Genomic DNA, 19,466 nt, shown 5'->3' on the forward strand with positions numbered 1-19,466 from the left:
ACACCCCCCTAAGCTAGTAGGAGCGGGGGTGTGTAATTCAGATTTTTTTTTTATTCTGCACTGTCTTTGAAATTGCCCCAGCCCCTGTTCAAATCCAATCCGGGGACAGACTTGGTCCGGGGACAGTGTCCTCAATCCGGGGACTGTCCCCGGAAACCGGGGATGTCTGGTCACCATAACCTATGAGGTTTTCTTTGTCACCTATTCATCTCTGGCCTCCTCAAGGCATTATAAAATAAGCAATATCTCACAAGTAAGATCCTCCCTGCTGCCTCTCATAAACCTATAAACAAATTATCTACTGCCCCAAGTGTGTGAAACATGTTAAATTGTGCAGACGTTACAAGCACACTTGCTACAACTTGCAGTAATTGTAGGCACTTCCATTCACTATATGAATACTTTTATAGTGTGCAAGCAATTTTGACAAGTTAATACAAAATGGATTTTGGATAATTCCAGCAGTAACAGCATAAAAACACATTGAGTGATTTGTAAATAAATAACTTGAATTAAAGGTGATTTGTTCCTCTGGAATATTACTTTATTCTATTATCTTTAGGATAGCGAATATATTTTGTCAATGAAATTTACTGGAAAAAAAAAATTAGATTAGACAAATACACAAATTGGGAGGAAAAGCTCTGGCTCCAAACTCTAAATTAAACATTTGCTTTTCTTATAATACAAAAAAAAAGGAAGAAGAAAAAGCAGGTTTTTGAATGTTTCTTCAAAAAAATTAACAAGTCAAAACGTAAAAAGCATGAATATCCAAATCAACTTACTATTTTTACCTTTTTTTTATTATAGGTACTTATATAGCGCCATCAATTTATGCAGCACTTTACAGATTATACATTCACATCAGTCCCTACCCTCAAGGAGCTTTCAATCTAAGGTCTCTAACTCACACTCATACATACGCATACTAGGGCCAATTTAGACAGGAGCAAATTAACCTACCAGCATGTCTAGAGTGTGAGTGGAAACCAGACTACCCAGAGGAAATCCATACAGACACAGGGAGAACATTTCAACCTCAGTGCAGGTAGTGTCTTGGTTGGGATTTGAACCAACAACCCCACTGCTGCTAGGTGGAAGTGCTATCCACTTTGTCATTGTGAAAAAAATATATAAAACTTTATTAACCAATTACAGTATCTAGATTAAGAGAACATCCTCAGATCCACCCCTTTTTTCTTAATTAAATCAATATAAATTGTTTATGGCCACAAATTGTAATAATTGTCTTCATTCAAAGAAATTGGGTTGTCTTCACAAGCGCCCCTTCTCTTAATACTGATATGAGGGCATGCTGGGTGTCTTATATTTACACGATTATTACTTTGTAATAACTTTGCTTGTTACATGCAAGATGCCGAAAAGCTTGCCCGATGGTGAACACATGTAATGGATTAGCTTGTTCATATTGTCTTGACTGTCCAGATTTAAAGGGTGGAGCAGTTCTCATAGAAGTGGGATTGTGTTCTTCCTCAGTCTGTGAAGCAGCATTACATTTACTTCTCACAGGACTAGGTTTACTGTTAAGGGGGCAAGAATATGAAGGTTGCATTGCATAGCTTTCATTTTTGTTTTAGTTCTTACTTGAGTTTCCATGTCTTCTTCCAATTCTATAGTCTGTGCTCACTCCATCATGTGTCATGCCTACAAATAACTCTGTGGCTACCCCAGTGCTGACTGTTTCTGAACACTGAATTATTTTTTCGGGAACAGGCGTGAATTTGCTTACTCTTCTGATTTTTTTCCAGGGGACATTTCTGACTGTATAGTTGGCTATGTTGGCACTGAACTAATGGACATTAAATACAACTGACTTGGTTAACATACTTGCAACTGGAACTTGAAGTAAGGTTTCTGCTACTTCATTTCTGCCCCCGTCTGAAGGGTCTACAAGCTTAAGTTCTCTAGAAGGTCCAGACACATTGGATTCCGTAGTGCATGGTGTCATTGTATTTTCAAACACATAGAGATGAAGGATTGATTGGACTTGTGATGTGAAGGTCACCTTGAGAAATGGGCAAACTCAAAGAAGGTTGTATGATCGCTGATGTCACTGGCACAACATCTGTGGTTAATATACAAGCGGCTGGTGTTTGTAGTAAGGGCCCATCTACTTTAAATGCATTTGTATCTTCAGTGTCACATATAAACTGCTGTCGCCTTCTTTTGGTTGGTGCACATATGCTTGGTTCCTTAGTACATGAGGCACTTGCATTTTCAAACAGAGTGGAAATGGCATATTTTTTTTTAAATATTTATGTGGTCCATATGGTTTGTAGCTGTCCTCTGTAAAATTAAACAAGCACATACTGTATATATTATTTGCTTTTGCATCAAACACCATCTGAGTGAAGTTATCTATATCCTCAAAGTCTTTTCCAGTTTGCCATAGCCATAGCTTGATTCGGTCTTTGTCAGCGGCAAAAGCATGAAGGATGACCTTGAGGCTCAATTTGCGGCTCATTGCTGAACATCCTTTAACATTGCAAGAAGGCATTCTACAATAATATACAAAAAAGAGATACAATTATATTTGGTATTTACATACCACACTCTCTTTATCAAATAAGGTTTGAGAGAAATTCTTGAAAGCATATTCAACACAATTTTATTTTTTGAAACTTGTGTCACATTGCAAAGATTTCCTGTCCCAGAAACACAATAGATTGTGAGAACCTGTCACTGAACAGGTTTTCTTATTGTAAGATTTCCCTTTGCCTCATGTTCCAGCACCAATTTTAAAAAGATGAATTCCAGGTATGGCAATTTTTACATGGCTAAATTGGATCAATATAAGTATGAACTTATGTGCCATACCTGTAGGATACCGCTGGAAGGCAGTGCCTACTACAGCGATGTCCACTAGCTTCCATGTTCCACCAATAATGGAACACTTTGCATTTTCTTTAATGAATGCAAATCCTTCTCCGATTGGACAAGGTGATGGTGTTGTGATCTCCGTTTCATTCAATTGAAGAAATCTTAGCAAACATTGAGAAAATGCAAAGTGTTCTCTTAATGGCACCCCTGACCTTGCAGACAAAGATTGGGAGTAGGTTACCGAAACCTTTATGCAAGATGTTATTAGCACAGCGGATACATTTATAAATGTTAAATTTATTCACCAACTGCACTATACTCCTGCTAAACTGAATCGTATGGGATTGAAGGAGCAGGCTTCCTGTCCTAGGTGTGGAGAAGTCTCAGCTAATGCCCTGCACATGTTTTGGTCCTGTCCAAACCTGTCCCAGTTTTGGGATGATTTGTTTGACATGTTAACAACCCACTTTAAACTGTAAGCTCCTAAAACTCCAGAAGTTTGTTTACTCAGGGTCTTGGATAATTGTGTTCCTCTTATACCTCGTACACACGATCGAAATTTCCGATGAAAAATTACGTTCTCTTTTTTTTTTTGTCAAAAAAAAATTCCATTGGAAATTCCGTTCGTCTGTATGGAACTCCGACAGAGAAAAAAACATGCATGCTCGGAAACAAGTCGACGCATGCTCGGAAGCATTAAACTTCATTTTTCTAGGCTCGTCGTAGTGTTGTACATCACCGCGTTTGACGGTTGGAATTTTGTGTGTCCGTGTGTATGCAAGACAGCTTTAGCGCTCCTCTCCCCCCCTCTCCGGCCGGCGTCCTCATTGTTAGTGTGGGCACTCGGCGGGGCACTCACTGCGCATGCGCAAGCAGCGCTGCGCACTGTGATTGGTCAGGCGTTCGCCTGGGACCTGTCACGTGCCACAGGCCATCGCCTACAGGGAGGGGCCACCAAAAGGCGATATGACGTATCGCCTTAGCGGTCCCTGGGCGGAAGTGGGACAGGATATCCCACTCCTCCTGAAGCCCCCACTCCCCCCCCAAAAAAATTAATGTGGCACGTAAGGGGGTGAGAAGTGGATTAAGCGGAAGTTCCACTTTTGGGTGGAACTCCGCTTTAAGGCCAATTGACCTTCATATTTTATTTAACATTTCTTACATCACATTTTTTTCACTTTTTTATAGAAAGAATTAAATTTATGTCCATAGCGCAGGTGTATACAAATAAAAAAAATAAAACAGGGACAACTTCCCCCCTATGTACCAGATCCTAAACTGTCCTCCTTCCTGGACATTGAGAGTCTGATAATCAAAACGCAAAAGCCTCTTAAGGACTGGGAACTCTCAGTCCCTTTAGAAATTTGCACATTGTGTTGTAAGCTGCATCGAGGAGTATCTCCAATTCCACCATAGAAATTGCTCCCAGCTCTACTACCTACAGGAACTACCAGCCCACCTGCTTGCTTTGAAGGTCTCCCAGGGCAAGAGATAGGCAGGATTAAGCACAACGCTATCGTCCTATAAGGTTTGCTACATGTGGCAGTCAATATCCTTGTGAATCCCTGGGTGTGCTGATGTATTTACTGTGTCCTCTTTGCTCCCTGCTGCTCCTTAGGCAAGATACCTTTCCAAACCGTAATGCTGTCAGGGTCTTCCCAAGCCAGCCCAAGCCCAGCCTGGAGGCAGAGGCCCCCTGCAGACACAGGGATTCTCTCCTAGGCCACCAACAGTCTCCTCAGCACTCCATCTTCCACCCTGACTCCCCTGCTGGCATAGCTCCACCATATTTATGGACTGACTCAGCCACCCAGAGCATTCTGCCTGGGGATTGACCAAGTTCCCTCAAGTATGCAGATCAGTCCTCCTCGTCCAGATCCGGGGGGAGGTACCAGAGGCCTGCATCTGTGTGCAGCCTGACCTGCAGTAGCCCCTGACTCACAACCCAAGCACAAGTTATTTATAAATCTGCCTGTACTACAGTAATCTAGTAGCACAGTAGAGGGTGCTACACTAGAATTTGTTTTGACCAAAAAGGTAGCAGAACACATTTTGGCCAAAATTTATGAAGTTAGATTTTTGTTTAATTGGATATGTTTTATAGCCGAAAGGAAAAGGTATTTTTTTTTTTTTAGAAAAAAAATGCCCTTTATTACAAAATAAAAAACCCACTCCTGAAAGAAAGCTCTATTTGTATGAAAAAAGTTATATACAATTTTATTTGGGTACAATGTTGCATGACTGCGCAATTACCAGGTAAAGTAGCGAAGTGCTAAATAGCAAAAAAAAAGGCCAGGTCATGAAGGGGGCAAACATTTTCTGGAGCCAAGGTGGTTAAAGGCAAAACACGTCCAGCGTAAAATCCCTGGCACACTTCGGCACCTGGGGCATACCCGTGATCGTGTCACGGTGAGGAAGAAGGGGGAAATGCTTATGTAAACAAGAATTTCCCCAGTCTTCCTACTGACAGGACAGTATACACAGCTTCCTGTAATTGGAAGTTGTAATCACTGTCGTATCACAGTAAGCCCATCCCCCCTACAGTTAGAACACATTCCTAGGGACACTTAACCCCTTCAGCGCCACCTAGTGGTTAACCCCTTCACAGCCAGTGTCATTTTTACAGTAATCGGTGCATTTTTATAGCACTGTTCGCTGTAAAAATGCCAATGGTCCCAAAAATGTGTCAAAAGTGTCCGATGTGTCCGCCATAATGTCGCAGTCATGATAAAAATCACTGATCGCCGCCATTATTAGTAAAAAAAAAAAAAAAAAAAATTAGAGATAGATATATATCTCTATCTACAGTATCTATATATATATATATATATATATATATATATATATATATATATATATATATATATATATAAATATATAAAAATGACAAAACTATGCCCTATTTTGTAGACGCTATAACTTTTGCGCAAACCGATCAATAAACGCTTCTACATATTTTTGGTAAAAAAATAGGAATAATACGTATCGGCCTAAACTGAGGAAATTTTTTTTTTTTTTTATATATTTTTTGGGGGATATTTTTTATAGCAAAAAGTAAAAAATATTTAATTTTTTTCAAAATTGTCGCTCTATTTTTGTTTATAGCACAAAAAAGTTAAACCGCAGAGGTGAACAAATACCACCAAAAGAAAGCTACATTTGTGGGAAAAATAAGTACATTTTGTTTGGGAGCCACGTCGCACGACTGTGCAATTGTCAGTTAAAGCGACGCAGTGCCAAACAGTCATTGACCAGCAAAATGGTCCGGGGCTTAAGTGGTTAATATCACGTTTTTCATGTCAAATTCGAATTCTGTTCTCCGTTAGCCATGAGAGTGCTTCCTGTAACATGTCATGAGGATAAACATTGCAGTTTGTTACTGAAGCCCCCCCCCCCCCCCCCCCCCCCCCCCAGATTCCCTCGTGCAGACTGAGAAGAAGAGATTCAATACCTTTGCCATCCTTCCATCCTTGGGCCCGGATTTTCAAAGCAGTTACGCCGGCGTATCTCCAGATACGCCGTCGTAACTCTGAGGGCGGCCCGTCGCAACTCGGCGCCTGATTCATAGAATCAGATACGCCTCACAGTTGCCTAGGAGACTTTCGCCGTCGTATCTTAGGGTGCATATTTACGCTGGCTGCTAGGTGGCGCTTCCGTATATTTCCGCGTCGAATATGCCAATTATCTAGATACGCCGATTCACGAACGAACGTGCGCCCAGCGTATCAAGATAGGTCGTTTACGTAAAGACATACGCCGGCGTAAAGTTATCCCTCATAAAGCAGGGGTAAGTCATGTTAGGTATGGACGTCGGAAACGTACGAACAGTGTCGCATTTTACGTCGTTTGCGTAAGTCGTCCGTGAATGGGGCTGGACGTAAGTTACGTTCACGTCGACTAGGCATTTAGCGGGTGTAATTTAATTTGAAGCGATACTGAGCATGCACGCGCATGCACCGTTCGAAAAAAGCGTCATTTACGTGGGGTCATGATTAGTTTACATAAAACACGCCGCCGTTCCTCATTTAATTTAGGCGCGCTTACGCCGGCACATTTACGCTACGCCGACGTAACTTTGGACGCAAGTTCTTTGTGGATACAGCACTTGCCTCTCTAAGTTGCGGCAGCGTATATCGTAACTATGATACGCTACGCCCGCTTACATTTACGCCGCCCTACGAGAATCTGGGCCTCTGTAACCAAATTCCCTCCATCATTCTTTACTCTTTGTAGCCTCTCCTGCTCCAGAAAAGAGTCTTGTGTTGTACCAAATACCTTCCACTTCTTAATAGACATCACTGTGCTTCTAGGCATTGATAAAGTCTGATTTTTTTTGTATATCTATGGATTGTGAATGTCCACAACTTTATTCCAAAGATCTTTGGACAGTGCCTTGCCACCCATAGCTGATTGTTTGCTTCAGGGACAACTTCAGGAAAGCTCTTTTCATAATGAGCTAATCAAAATGACCACAGTTCATAGTTGAAAGTCAAATGGCTTTGTGTGCCATTAAGAAGGTGATTAGCTACACCGGATTGAGTTTACAAGTTATTTATATGAGGGGTGTGATCCTTTTTCCAACTCGGTGATTCTAAAGTGTAGGTCGATACTTTTATAACCTGTATGTCTAAAAACATGGTGTATTTATTGATCTGTCAATGCGGCCTACAATACGTAGGCCGTACTATGCGAGCCATGAACGTTAGGATTAAAGAACATCTGGCAACGATACGGAAAGGATTCCCCAAACACACTGTTTCTCAACACTACCTGAAATGTCATAATAAAAATCCAGTAGGAACAACTTTCATAGCCATAGATCGATTTACACCACATTGGCGCGGAAGTCTGACAAAGAAATCTCACTGGATCTTTGACCTCAAATGTTACATTTCCTTTGGGCTGACCGTTGACTTTATTAATAATTGCTGATCCACTCAATAGTTATATATCTTTGTTCATTACTAGTACTGTGTTTATATTAGCAGTTTCTCTGGTCTGCCACTAGATGGCCCTCTTATTAGTAAGTGTTCAACTATTATTTAAAACACTGTTTTAATTGATTTCTTTCTAGGTAGCCTCCTATAATAATATTATCTACCTGTATGGACACTATTAACCACTTCATTACTGGGCACTTAAATCCCCTTCGTGCCCAAAACCAATTTTCAGCTTTCAGTGCTGACGCATTTTGAATGACAATTGTGCGGTCATACAACACTGTACCCAAATTATATTTTTATCATTTTTTTTCCCACAAATAGAGCTTTCTTTTGGTGGTATTTGATCATCTCTGCGTTTGAAATTTTTTGCGCTATAAAAAAAAAAAAACACAATATTTTTTACTTTTTGTTATAATAATATCCCAATTAAAAAAAAAAATATTTCCCTTAGTTTAGGCCGATACGTATTCTTCTACATATTTTTGTTAAAAAAAAAAAAAAAAAAAAAATCGCAATAAGCGTATATTGATTGGCTTGCGCAAGAGTTATAGCGCCTACAAAATAGGGGATAGATTTATGATTTTTTTTTTTTTTTTACTAGTAATAGCGGCGATCTACGATTTTTTTTGTCAGGCCTGCGATATTGCAGGGGACGTATCGGACACTTTTGACACAATTTTGGGACCATTCACATTTAATACAGCGATCAGTGCTATAAAAATGCACTAATTACTGTATAAATGTGACTGGCAGTGAAGGGGTTAACACTAGGGGGTGAGGAAGGGGTTAAATGTGTATCCTGGGTGTGTTCTAACTGTGTGGGGGGAGGTGACCGATGCTGTGTCCCTATGTACAAGGGACACAGATCGGTCTCCTCTCTCCCTGACAGGACGTGGAGCTCTGTGTTTACACACAGAATTCCACGTCCCTGCTGTCACCGCCGATCGTGGGTACCTGGCGGACATCGCGGCCGCCAGGCACGCGCATCGGCTTCCCAGCGATGCGCCAGGCACAGTGTCTCCCCGCTGCGCACACGGGGAATGTAAACAACAGGACGTCCACCCGGCACTTGAGAGCCGCGCTGTGGACGTCTTTTGTCTATAGTGCGGATCTCAAGTGGTTAAGATTGCCTTAGGTCTATTCAATGTTTGTATTTTATTTATGTTTTTTTAAATATTTGCCACTTTTTATGACATCCATTCAGTTCCGTCCCGGTCATTCACTATGCCCAGTCTGTCCTTTCTTGGAGTGTTGTCACCCATACGAGATTGCTTGGTGGTGGATCGAAAGCCCGGTTTTCGTTGCGCTCCACTGACATCACTTCCGGTCGACGCATTATTACGGGGGTTTGTTCTTCCGTGCTGAGCGTTATTAGCCATCTAGGTATTAGGATGTGTACGGCGGTGGAGAGCAGACGTGGTGTGCGCTGCCCTCCACTGACATCACTTCTGGTTGACGTGCCTTCCCAGAGGTCCGTTCTTCCGTGATGGACGTCATTGGACATTTAGATAAAAGGTAATGCTAGTGTCTAGTAACCACGCCTGTAACGAAATCTTGTTGGATGAAACATGTCAGGCGGGCTGACACTAGCATCCCGAGAGCCACAGCCGTTCGAATATTATGATGCAATTGTTCCTGTACTAAACTAAGTTATTACGAATACATTTTTAAATAACTTTACAGGCTTCAGTATTGGCTGCATTATCTTTTCATCGGGCATTGCTGGCCATCTGAGTGAATGGTTTACATCCTATATGAGAGCTGAAAGAAGTCTTTGCTGTATGAAAATGCCTGATGATTAGCCGCAACCCTGGTCTGAACTCAATTTTAAGCTGAGGAACGGAGCTGCGATCTTGGTTTGTCCATTACATGCCTGCTTTTTCAGCTATCTGGTAAGCAGATTGGATTTCCACGTGGTGTGGTGTGCTTTTCTATACACATTGAAGCTGGTGACGGGTTGATCAACTTCCCCCCCTTGGATTTACTTTTCATTTAGCGCTGCCATGTGGACTTTTATATGCTTTATGTTTTGCTGATCAACAAATTGTGCTGGCTGCTCAAAATATCTCTAACAATATTTGATAGCGCGGATACTGACTTGCTTTGTACAAATTGAAGCATGCGTTGCTGGGGTTTTCCACCTTCCTCTGGATCAACTGTGGGTAAAGGATTGCGTAGGTGGGATTTTTTTTTTTGGTTAAACTAGATGGACTCTTATGTAAATAATGTCGCAAGCTACACCCAGTTGTTTGGATGAGGCCCTTGCTCGTTCTAAATGATTGTAATTTGCTTTGGTTTCTTGAAGCCCCTGCATGGGGCCTCACCTTTGTGTTGTGTTTATTTGGCAAATTTTTCATAAAACAGCTTTTTTTTAACTAGATCATCCACTGAGCTCCAAGGCCTGGTTCACACCTATGCATGTTGCAGTTCGCATATTCCAGGTGCATTTTGCAATACACATTTTTGATTGAAGTCTACAGAAGCAAAATCTAGAAAAAGTCTGAGCATTTTATGGAAACGTTCAGATGTAAACTACATTCAGAGGAAACCATGTTAAATTCTAGTACGTGTCTGCAAAACTGAAAAACACTAACAAAAACACATGGGTGTGAACCAGCCCTTAGTGATTGAATTTTGGCACAAAGTTTGCACTTTCAAGTGAATAAATTCCCAATATAGCCCTGTTTTACTCAGTAACAATAAGAAACACAGGATGACCCGTCTTACCTGTCCACTATGCTGAATTATATATAAAGTCAGCATGACAGGCATACTGTCAAAGGGGTTTTCAGGAACTGAGTTCCACAGCGATGAACAGTGGTTCTCAACCGTGTCCTCAAGTACCCACAACAGGCCATGTTTTGGGACTCTTAGATAAAAAAAAAAAAATAGCTGTCCAAAATATCAACCCATTGACTATCTTGCACAGTTGGGGGTACTTGAGGACAGGGTTGAGAACCACTGCTGAATAGCACCCTGCCAACAACACATTCCACCAAGTGCCAAGGTGACTGCACCATAAAGGATGCAGTGCCCAAAGCAACATAACAGGTCGTCCTTACAGCATGAGGTCCAGTATGGCACCCAAAGTTTTACCTTTCTGGATGTAACCGATTCTGTGTGGTCCAGCACCTAATTTGCAAGCATTCTATGTGACAAACATGCCAAATCTAAGAAAATCTGGCTTAGATACTTACAATCACCTATTTGATCCAAGGGGCCAAAGTAGGAAATAGAAGGAAGGTTGAGCCATTCAGCACCTCATCCAGACTTCTTTCTTGGGCTCCTTTACCTTGCTCGTGTTCTCAGAGTTCTTCTCTTCTCATTTCATGATCTCCTTTTTCATCTCCTCTATCTGGTTCGGTTTCATTGTTGAATATATATAAGGACTGCTGTTTGTTATTCATTACTGCTGACAACTTAAAGGATATGATACATCACCAGGAGAAGACAGTAATTATAGGTAGCAGCCACTTGAGATAATCGCAGGCGAATCCGGCAGGCTGATTGTACCCAAGTTAAATCGATCAATTTGGTACATTCAGCCTGCCCATTAATGGTTAGAATCTCAGCTGGTTCCGGACAAGATTAAAATTGTCTATGGCCGACCTAAAACCTTTTTAGCATATCTTGGTTTCCTATTTTTCATTAAGGCATCCAAGTTGGCTAGTTTTACACAGCAACTAAAATGCAGTTGGGTTTCCTTCAGTTACATGCATTTATAATTTTTTTACAATTCGCAAAAGGTTTAGGACACTTTATCAGGGTGTTTCATGTCCAAACTTTAGGCCAGATTTTGATGGTGGCTCTGACAAAGTTGCAGCACACAGATATCTAACCGTTGGAAGTTGTGGTGTACCCTCACATCCGGTGCCTAAATCTGAGCTGTTACCATTTTATTGACTTTCTTCAATTGACTTTCAACATTTCCCCCCCACCTTACACAAGGACTTATTTTCATTTTTTGCTGCATTTCCCGTGCTTATTTTTTTGACCAGTAAGAGTGAAGTACCCTCAGCTTCCTGGGATATCAAAATCACGCATCCCACATGGATGAGAGACAATAAGAACCTATACTCACATGTGGCAGGCCTTGCTACCCCTCTGAAAAGCAATCCATGATGGATAGCCTTTTATTTATTTTCAATTCAATTTACTGAGTCTATGATTTCACAAAAATAATAAAAAGGATTTAAAACTGTACACAAGCCTCAGACATTGTATCCAATCAGGCCACCTTTTCCAACGCAGAACCAAAATAAAACCTCAGTAGCAACCAGACCATTTCTGACAGCTTCCCTGACAGTAGGCTCAGACAGGTGGCCCCTTTGGAATGACTACCAATCCTTTTATCTCATCAATGGCTTTTAGAATCTTTGGAGGACTCCATCTGAGAATAGTACCAGAATGTCACAATTCTGGAACGTGAATAACTGACTGCAGTGCTCACAAGCTGGGGGGGGTTTTAGTAGTCACAACCTTGACAAGTTTCTGAGTCGCTGGAGCCAAGGTGAGCCTAGCTACCCACAAGCAAAGAGTGACCTCCCAGCAGAGCGCAAGAAGACAGAACCTCCCAATGTCACCCTCCCAGAGCAGACAAAACAAGCAAGTCACAGATAGAACGCCGCTTACTCCAGTAAGTGGATAGCTTTTTAGATAGTGTTTGGTGCAAGTGGTGATATGTAGCCTCATCACCGTCTGTTTAGACCAGGGATCCTCAAACTACGGCCCTCCAGCTGTTGCGGAACTACACATCCCATGAGGCATTGTAAAACTGACATTCACAGACATGACTAGGCATGATGGAAATTTTAGTTCCTGAACAACTGGAAGGCCATAGTTTAAAGACCCATGGTTTAGACCTTAAAAAGGGTAAACCACTGTGCTGCTACGTGGCCCCATACACTTAAATTTTTGCCATGGCCGACAAGCAGCGCATCATGACCACCACCACGTGTGTACAGCCCTGAGCAGCTACCCTTATTTAGGTGGACAGTAAAGCTAAGCCACCTGCTTTTACAGCCTCCCTGGCTGCAAGTGTGAACAAGCCTTTAATAATGCTAAGGTATTGAGTGTTTTCAATCCTACATAACTGATATTGAGCTTTCAATAACATAAATCATGATACATAAATAAAGACACAGAAACAAGACAGTTTTTATTTTACAGATCTTTAAAAATTCAAAAAATTGACAAGCATTTTCCAAGACATGCGTACAAAGTTTAACATGACCATAAAAAGATAAAAAAAAAACTGATTGCACCTTCAATACATAAATATTTGTGGTTGGAAAAGAATATAAAGAATATACAGTCATTGGGTGAAGATAGTGTGGATTATATTAATATGGTCTAATGGAAATGCATATAAAGAAACATCTTTTTCTATAAACAGAAATATAGTAATTGCATTGTGAACAGAAGTTCAGGTATACCTGTATGCTTTCTTGAGCAAAAGCCTGTAAACCACAGCAATAGTATGATAGGGGAGAAGATGACATAATACTATTCCCATAATGCATAGAGTTTTCTTCAGTAAATGTGATGCTGACCAGATAAAAATCAGAATGTCTAGATTTCTGTGGATGTATGATTGGATCACTGAGCATTTATGTTTATAACAGGAGGATGCTGGAAAGACACATTGCTAGCATTAATGGAAACAATAGTGATCAGCCAATGTTTCCTCACTTGCCCACTTTTCCTTCAATTAGCTTCAGCCAGCAGTGTTTGCTTAGTCCCCATAGACATTAGATTTTTGCTAGATCTACCTAGACCACACATTGCCCCCCAAGACCATTTCACAGTAGGTTAAAAAAAGGTTTTAAAGTGAATCCGTGTTGGATTCAAATTTTATAGGGACTAAGCTGCATAAACTATTGTTATTGTATCATTTATTCATCCAGCACACCCCAGGATCTCCTAATGCCTATGATCGCAGTATTTCACACAATAATGCCCAGTGTTTCCAACAGGTTGCTCAGGCTCCAAGCATTGCACTGTAGAATAGGTAAACCCCCCACCTTAGGCTAAAATTGAGTAAAATAATCCTACTCTATCTCCCGCCTTATGCTACTCTTCTCATAAAGATGTTCACTTACATGTTCTAGTTTGAACATGGGTTCACATTAAAAGCAGAATTTAAATCGCAGCCATTGTTTGTGGCCCAAACACACCAGTGCCACCTACAGGTAAAACCTGTAAAGCGTAACACTGATGACATTACTCCATATGTGTGTTTATTGCACTTGGCTGCCTATTGCCATGCCCCTCTAACGAATTTCACCTAATTAAGCTCATTGGGGTGAAACATGTAGAAGGGGTGTGGCCATAGGTAGGGACCATCATTTAGCCAGTGCAGTAAACATATATGGAGTGAGGTCATCAGTGCCTGGCTTCTCCGTTTGCTTGCTGTGTAGCCTGGAGATAGAAAAAGCTCCTGGAAGCTGGCACTCGACAGCCTGGAGACCAGAGAATTTATTGCGGCTTCGAGTGGAGCTTGTAGCATTGATTACAGTTTTATCACTTAAATAGGAGAACAGCAATTTCAGGCACCCATAAAGAGAGGATGGTGGTTGGACGTTTGCAATAATTCCAACCACCAAATTATCCTCCCTAACTAAAAGGAGCTTAATTTTTCATAGCTACTCACTAAAAATTCTTTACAACATATACAGTAGATATACTGCAAATGGACCCCTTTGATTCTCTGTACTGCTAGCATTTATCCAACAGGCAGCATTGGCCTGTCAGAAGTCAGCAGCATACACATTGGGGCAGATTTACAAAAAAACAAAGCAACACTGGACCACTTACGCATAGTCACTCTAACCTAGAAAAAGGGACTAGGTCTTTGTTTTACGTACAGCTTTGCTACTTTTCTTTCAGTTTCAGAAAACCAAGCTCTCTTAGCAGGCTGCTAGAGTGGTAAGCTGACTTAACTCGAAGCAGAGATGGGCTTTAGATGTTGCCAGGCCTACTATTTATGGACCATGGTAACATGAAAAAGCAGTAAAAACGTAATAAAGATATGGAAGGTCACTAAACGTATATATATAATCATTTTTGCTCCCTTTTTGGTCTGCCAAGTGTTTTGTTGTATCTGTTTGATAAGTGCAAAAAATAGCCATTTGATTTGGCCAGAAAACTTCCATGGGTTGTTAACTTTTTGTATTCCATCACAAAATGAAGGAGGTAGGGATGTCATGTGCCTAGGAATTCAAAGCTGTGTTTTCATGTCAGAGGAAGGTATGGGCACACTAATAACAAAAGTTATTTTTATTTACTTGCAGAATGTCCCAAGAGATAAAACATGGGGACGTGCGTGTAATCCAGATATGCCCTAATATTTTATTGCCTTGACATATGCTTTAGATTTAATATTAGCTCCAGCAAAAAAGGCAAAGACTTGTGGTTCAGAACTTTAGTATCATCTTTTTGAAAACACAACACCCCAAGGGAAGCACTAGCACCTAGTGTAGATATAATTTTCAGTTGTGTAACAGGGCCATCAGACATGCAGGTTTCAATCCTGTACCTTTGAGATCAATAGACTATTAGGAGTAAAACACAACCTAGTAGACTCTCTCCCCAAATTCAATATTTGTTAAAAGTTGCTGGAGACCAATTCATAGGAGTAAAGATCTTTGATAAAAGTGACAGAATCAAGCAATATTGATCTAACTTCCATAAGTAATAAGAACATAGGAAGGCTGGGAAGAGAAGTTTGGGTTTAAATAATTCTGAAGAGCCTTCAAGAGTCAGTCAAATTGTGATCACACTCCAAAAACCATTTATTGCCTCGAGGCAGCAGTCAATGCTATAATGTCTGCACAGACTTTAGAAAAGAAAACTAATTTGGCCAAGTGAGAAACAGTAACTAGAATCATGAAGTGACTGACATGAACTACGAGTTCTTGAGTAATGATTTTTAGCACCCATTAGGGATGCTTGTTAATACCTTGCAGACTTCCAAACTGATAAAAACACCTTTAATGTGTCCAGTAGGAGACCAGTACAGATAGATACAGCTAAGATGGTGGCTGTGTGGCAATACACAGATTTGCTGGAAACTGACACAAAGCCTGATCACATGGGGGAAGATGCGCAGTCAGAAGTCAGTTCCATCTCAAAATTGACCATGTCTGCGGAGAAAAAGGACGATGAATATAGTAAGAACAGATCAACAGTAAATAAATACTGTCATTACTAGCTCATTACTACTCAGATCTTGCATCTCTACCCAACCTACATGAATCACTTAAATACTGGGCATTTTTACCCCCTTTCTGCCCTGCCCAGGCCAATTATCAGCTTTCAGTGCTGTCACACTTTGAATGACAATTGCGCAGTCATGCAACGCTGTACCGAAATGACATTTTTCGATTTTTCCACACAAATAGAGCATTCTTTTGGTGATATAGAAAAAAAAAAAAAAGTTTTAGTTTGTAAGTATATTTTATAAATAAGTAATTTTTCCAATTCACTGATGTGTGCTGATGGGCAGCATTGATGGGAACTGATGAGGAGGCACTAATATGCAGCACTTATGGGCAACGATAGGCACTGCACTGATGATCAGTGTCCCGTTTATCTGTACAGTCTCCCCTGCGAGGAGATGCCACTTATCGGCTCGCCTCACACTGACTATGAGGCAAGGAGAGCCGATAAACAGCACTTCCATAATTACACGCGATCGGCTGTGATTGGACACATCTGATCACATGGGTAAAGAGCCACTTCATCAGCTCTTTACCGAGATAGGGTGCTACCGCCGTGCTGCCAGCCCCCCGGGGGCGCGCAAGAGTGGCGACACCGAGGCGCGGTCATATGACGGTGCCCAAGAATGATGGGGGATCCTGCCCAGCGTCGTTTTACTATACGGCGGGCAGGAGGTAGTTAAAGTTGGTTCAGATACATGGACTTTATTTAGCAAGGCACAGAGTTCTCAATCATCAAATATTGCTACAGCTATACTACGCTTTGTATTTTTATATTAAATATGGTCATCTCTTTTAAAAATAGCTTTATAGGAGGTTCTTTTAGTTAAAATAAAGACTCACCAAAAGTGCTCCCAGAACAGGCCTCTGCGCCATCTGGAGGAAACTGCATCAAAGAATCCAAGGTGCGAGGAGACATGGGCAAGTCTATTGTGTTGCTACATGTTGTCCTATTAAAGTAAAAACAAAAAGACAAATCTAATACAGGGCTTGACAATTTTGCTTTGATCTATGAGCCAGCTAAAAAAAAGTTGGGAGCCATTTTATTTATTTATTTTTTAAACAAAGCTTTATTTTTTGTCCAGAGTAAAAAATGACAGAATAAAATAAAAGCTATACAATACATTACAGTCGGTCCCATGATGCAGGCAATTCTAAACCATTTATGGCTTTTATTTTATTTACATTTATTTAAAAATCAGACAGCGGTCTCATTCACTTACAATGCTACTGAATGAGACCGCTTTCTCACTAGGTAATTTCAAGACATGTCATATGATGACAGTAATAACTGCAAAGGTCTAGGAAATGCAAACTTTCAGTAAAAAAAAAAAAAAAAAAAAAAACTAAAATCAATTTTACGACACAAAAACTTAAGAGATTACCCAATTTCATAGCAATATACAGGCATACCCCACTTTTAAGTACACAATGGGACCAGAGCATGGATGTAAAACGAAAATGTACATAAAGTGAAACAATACCTTTTTACACTTATAGGGTGTAGTGGGGGGTCAGGGGGTGTAATGGGGGTGTTAGGAGCTGTAGTTAAGGTCTCAGGGGCTGTAGTGGGGGTGACAGGGGCACACTGGAACAGGGCAGGCTATGCTCTCTGAGCTTCAGCTCCTTCTACTGTGGCTGCAAAATGTCTGTACAGTGCTTGTAAGGCACTTTACATACACTCACAGGTATGTCCTTACTCGCGAGTGTATGTAAAGTGAGTGTACTTAAAGCGGGGTATGCCTGTATAAAAGATGAGGTTGCACCAAGTAAATAGATACCCAATATGTCAAAACTTCAATTTGCTTGTGCCCATGAAATGGCGACAAATTTCAGTATCCTATATTTTCTATAGGCTACGTTTTAACAGCCCCTTATCAGTCATCAGTTTAGTGTAATGAAGGAGGTCTGGTGCTAGAATTATTGCTCTCATTCCACTGTGCACGACGATATGCAACGTGTATTGCAATCAATGTTTTCATGCGTAGGTGCCCCAACGCATGCATTTACATTTGTACATGCGTATGTGCGGGGGGGGGGGGGCTTTGAGCTTGGGTGTAATTTTTTTTTACAATTAAGGGTAAGTTCACACAATGGAAACCCAGTCTGGATATGTTCCAGGTGCTTTTCTGCATGCGCATTTTTGTTGCGTTTTTGATGCAGTCCAGTGCATCCCCCCCCCCCCCCCCCAACTTAAGGACATGTGCGTTTTGATGCTTTTTACAGCTTTCCAGTGCAGGAAAAATGCAGCGCGTTCCACTTTTTTTTTTGGAACTGAAACGCAATGGTCTAAACTATGCCATTAAAAAACATATAACCTACTTTCCATGCGTTTTTGATGAAAAAAAAAAAAGTATTATATCCATCACATAAGGGACAAACATGTGATGATTTGTTAGTGCAAGGTTCTCTTTAATGAGACATGCCGGGTCTAAAAGACTCTGCATGTCTGCCCTGTGCTTCACTGAATGTAATGCAGTGCAGATCGCACTACATTCTTTTCCAGCCCTGCTTGCCAGAAAAACTGTCAACAGGGACCCAAAAGTGATGTCCTAAACATCGCTTTAAGGTCAGGAACAAGATGGGGAGAGCGGACACGCATTCACTATCCTCCCTCCCCTCTACCCTACGTTGCCTGCTATGCCAGTCCCAGGCACTTTACCCACGTGTCTGGAAGCAATAGGGCAACAGTGGAGCTGCCCCGAATGCTTCCATCTGACAAGTGAGCCCTGCTGATTGCCTGCAGTAGGGCTAAATGTTGAAAAAAAAAACGACCTGCCTGAACCCCCCCCGGAACAGCATGTTTTGGGAGTCAGGTGATACAAATTGTGCATCCTTGCAACAGTGAATGGGCTGACAAAAGCCCAGGTGCCAGGATGCAATTTTTAGTCACCATGGTGACCTGGGATTTGTCGAGCATTGAGCTAATGAACATATTTTATAAACAGCACAGCAGATATTAGAAAATGGAAGACTTGCATTAAAAGTTCAATGCCTGGGCAGACAAGGCTATGTATGATTTCTGATGGACTATGCCTCACCTAATACTCACGAGTTTTAGGTTTTCTGCAAAGTGGCACAAATATAGGAGCTGGTCAAAGGAATCTTTCATTCTTCCACAAATGGTAATAGTAACCAATTGTCAATTATTACAAAGTAATTAGAATTATCTCCAATCACTTCCTGTTCTTGCAACACCTCCTCCGCCCCCCCAGTGCAGAAACAGACAGCTATAAAAAAAACTCATTAAAAGGTTCTGATCTGTCTCCACGTTTATACAATGTTTTGTCTGGAGATAGATTTTAGGTTTAGTTTTTAGTGCACTATAGTAAATCAGAAAATGCCTATTGTGAGTGAAGATTGCACGTAAATATGTTACCTCTGTACAAACCGAATTGATAGCAAGCCATGCAATTTTTATAGGATAAATTAAAAACAGAATTCAAGAGTCATTAGGTCATGT

General features: G+C 41.0%; 1 protein-coding gene across 3 annotated transcripts in view; it reads right to left on the reverse strand.

Annotated features, from left to right (window-relative positions):
* Positions 1–896: 896 nt before the first annotated feature.
* Positions 897–19,466, reverse strand: part of STAT3 (signal transducer and activator of transcription 3) — a 157,643-nt gene continuing 139,073 nt past the window's right edge. For 2 of the 3 annotated variants that reach the window (XM_040330488.1, XM_040330487.1), the window contains exons 23-24: positions 16,847–16,953; positions 12,940–15,928 (exon numbers count right to left, since the gene is read on the reverse strand). In XM_040330488.1, the coding sequence (XP_040186422.1) occupies positions 15,873–15,928; positions 16,847–16,953 (163 nt within the window). In that variant the 3' untranslated portion in view covers positions 12,940–15,872. Of the gene's footprint in view, positions 2,520–12,939; positions 15,929–16,846; positions 16,954–19,466 lie in introns of those variants that run through there. The other variant, XM_040330489.1, reaches the window with a different exon arrangement.

The sequence above is a fragment of the Rana temporaria genome, chromosome 12, assembly GCF_905171775.1.
Source record: "Rana temporaria chromosome 12, aRanTem1.1, whole genome shotgun sequence".
Classification (NCBI taxonomy): Eukaryota; Metazoa; Chordata; class Amphibia; order Anura; family Ranidae; genus Rana; species Rana temporaria.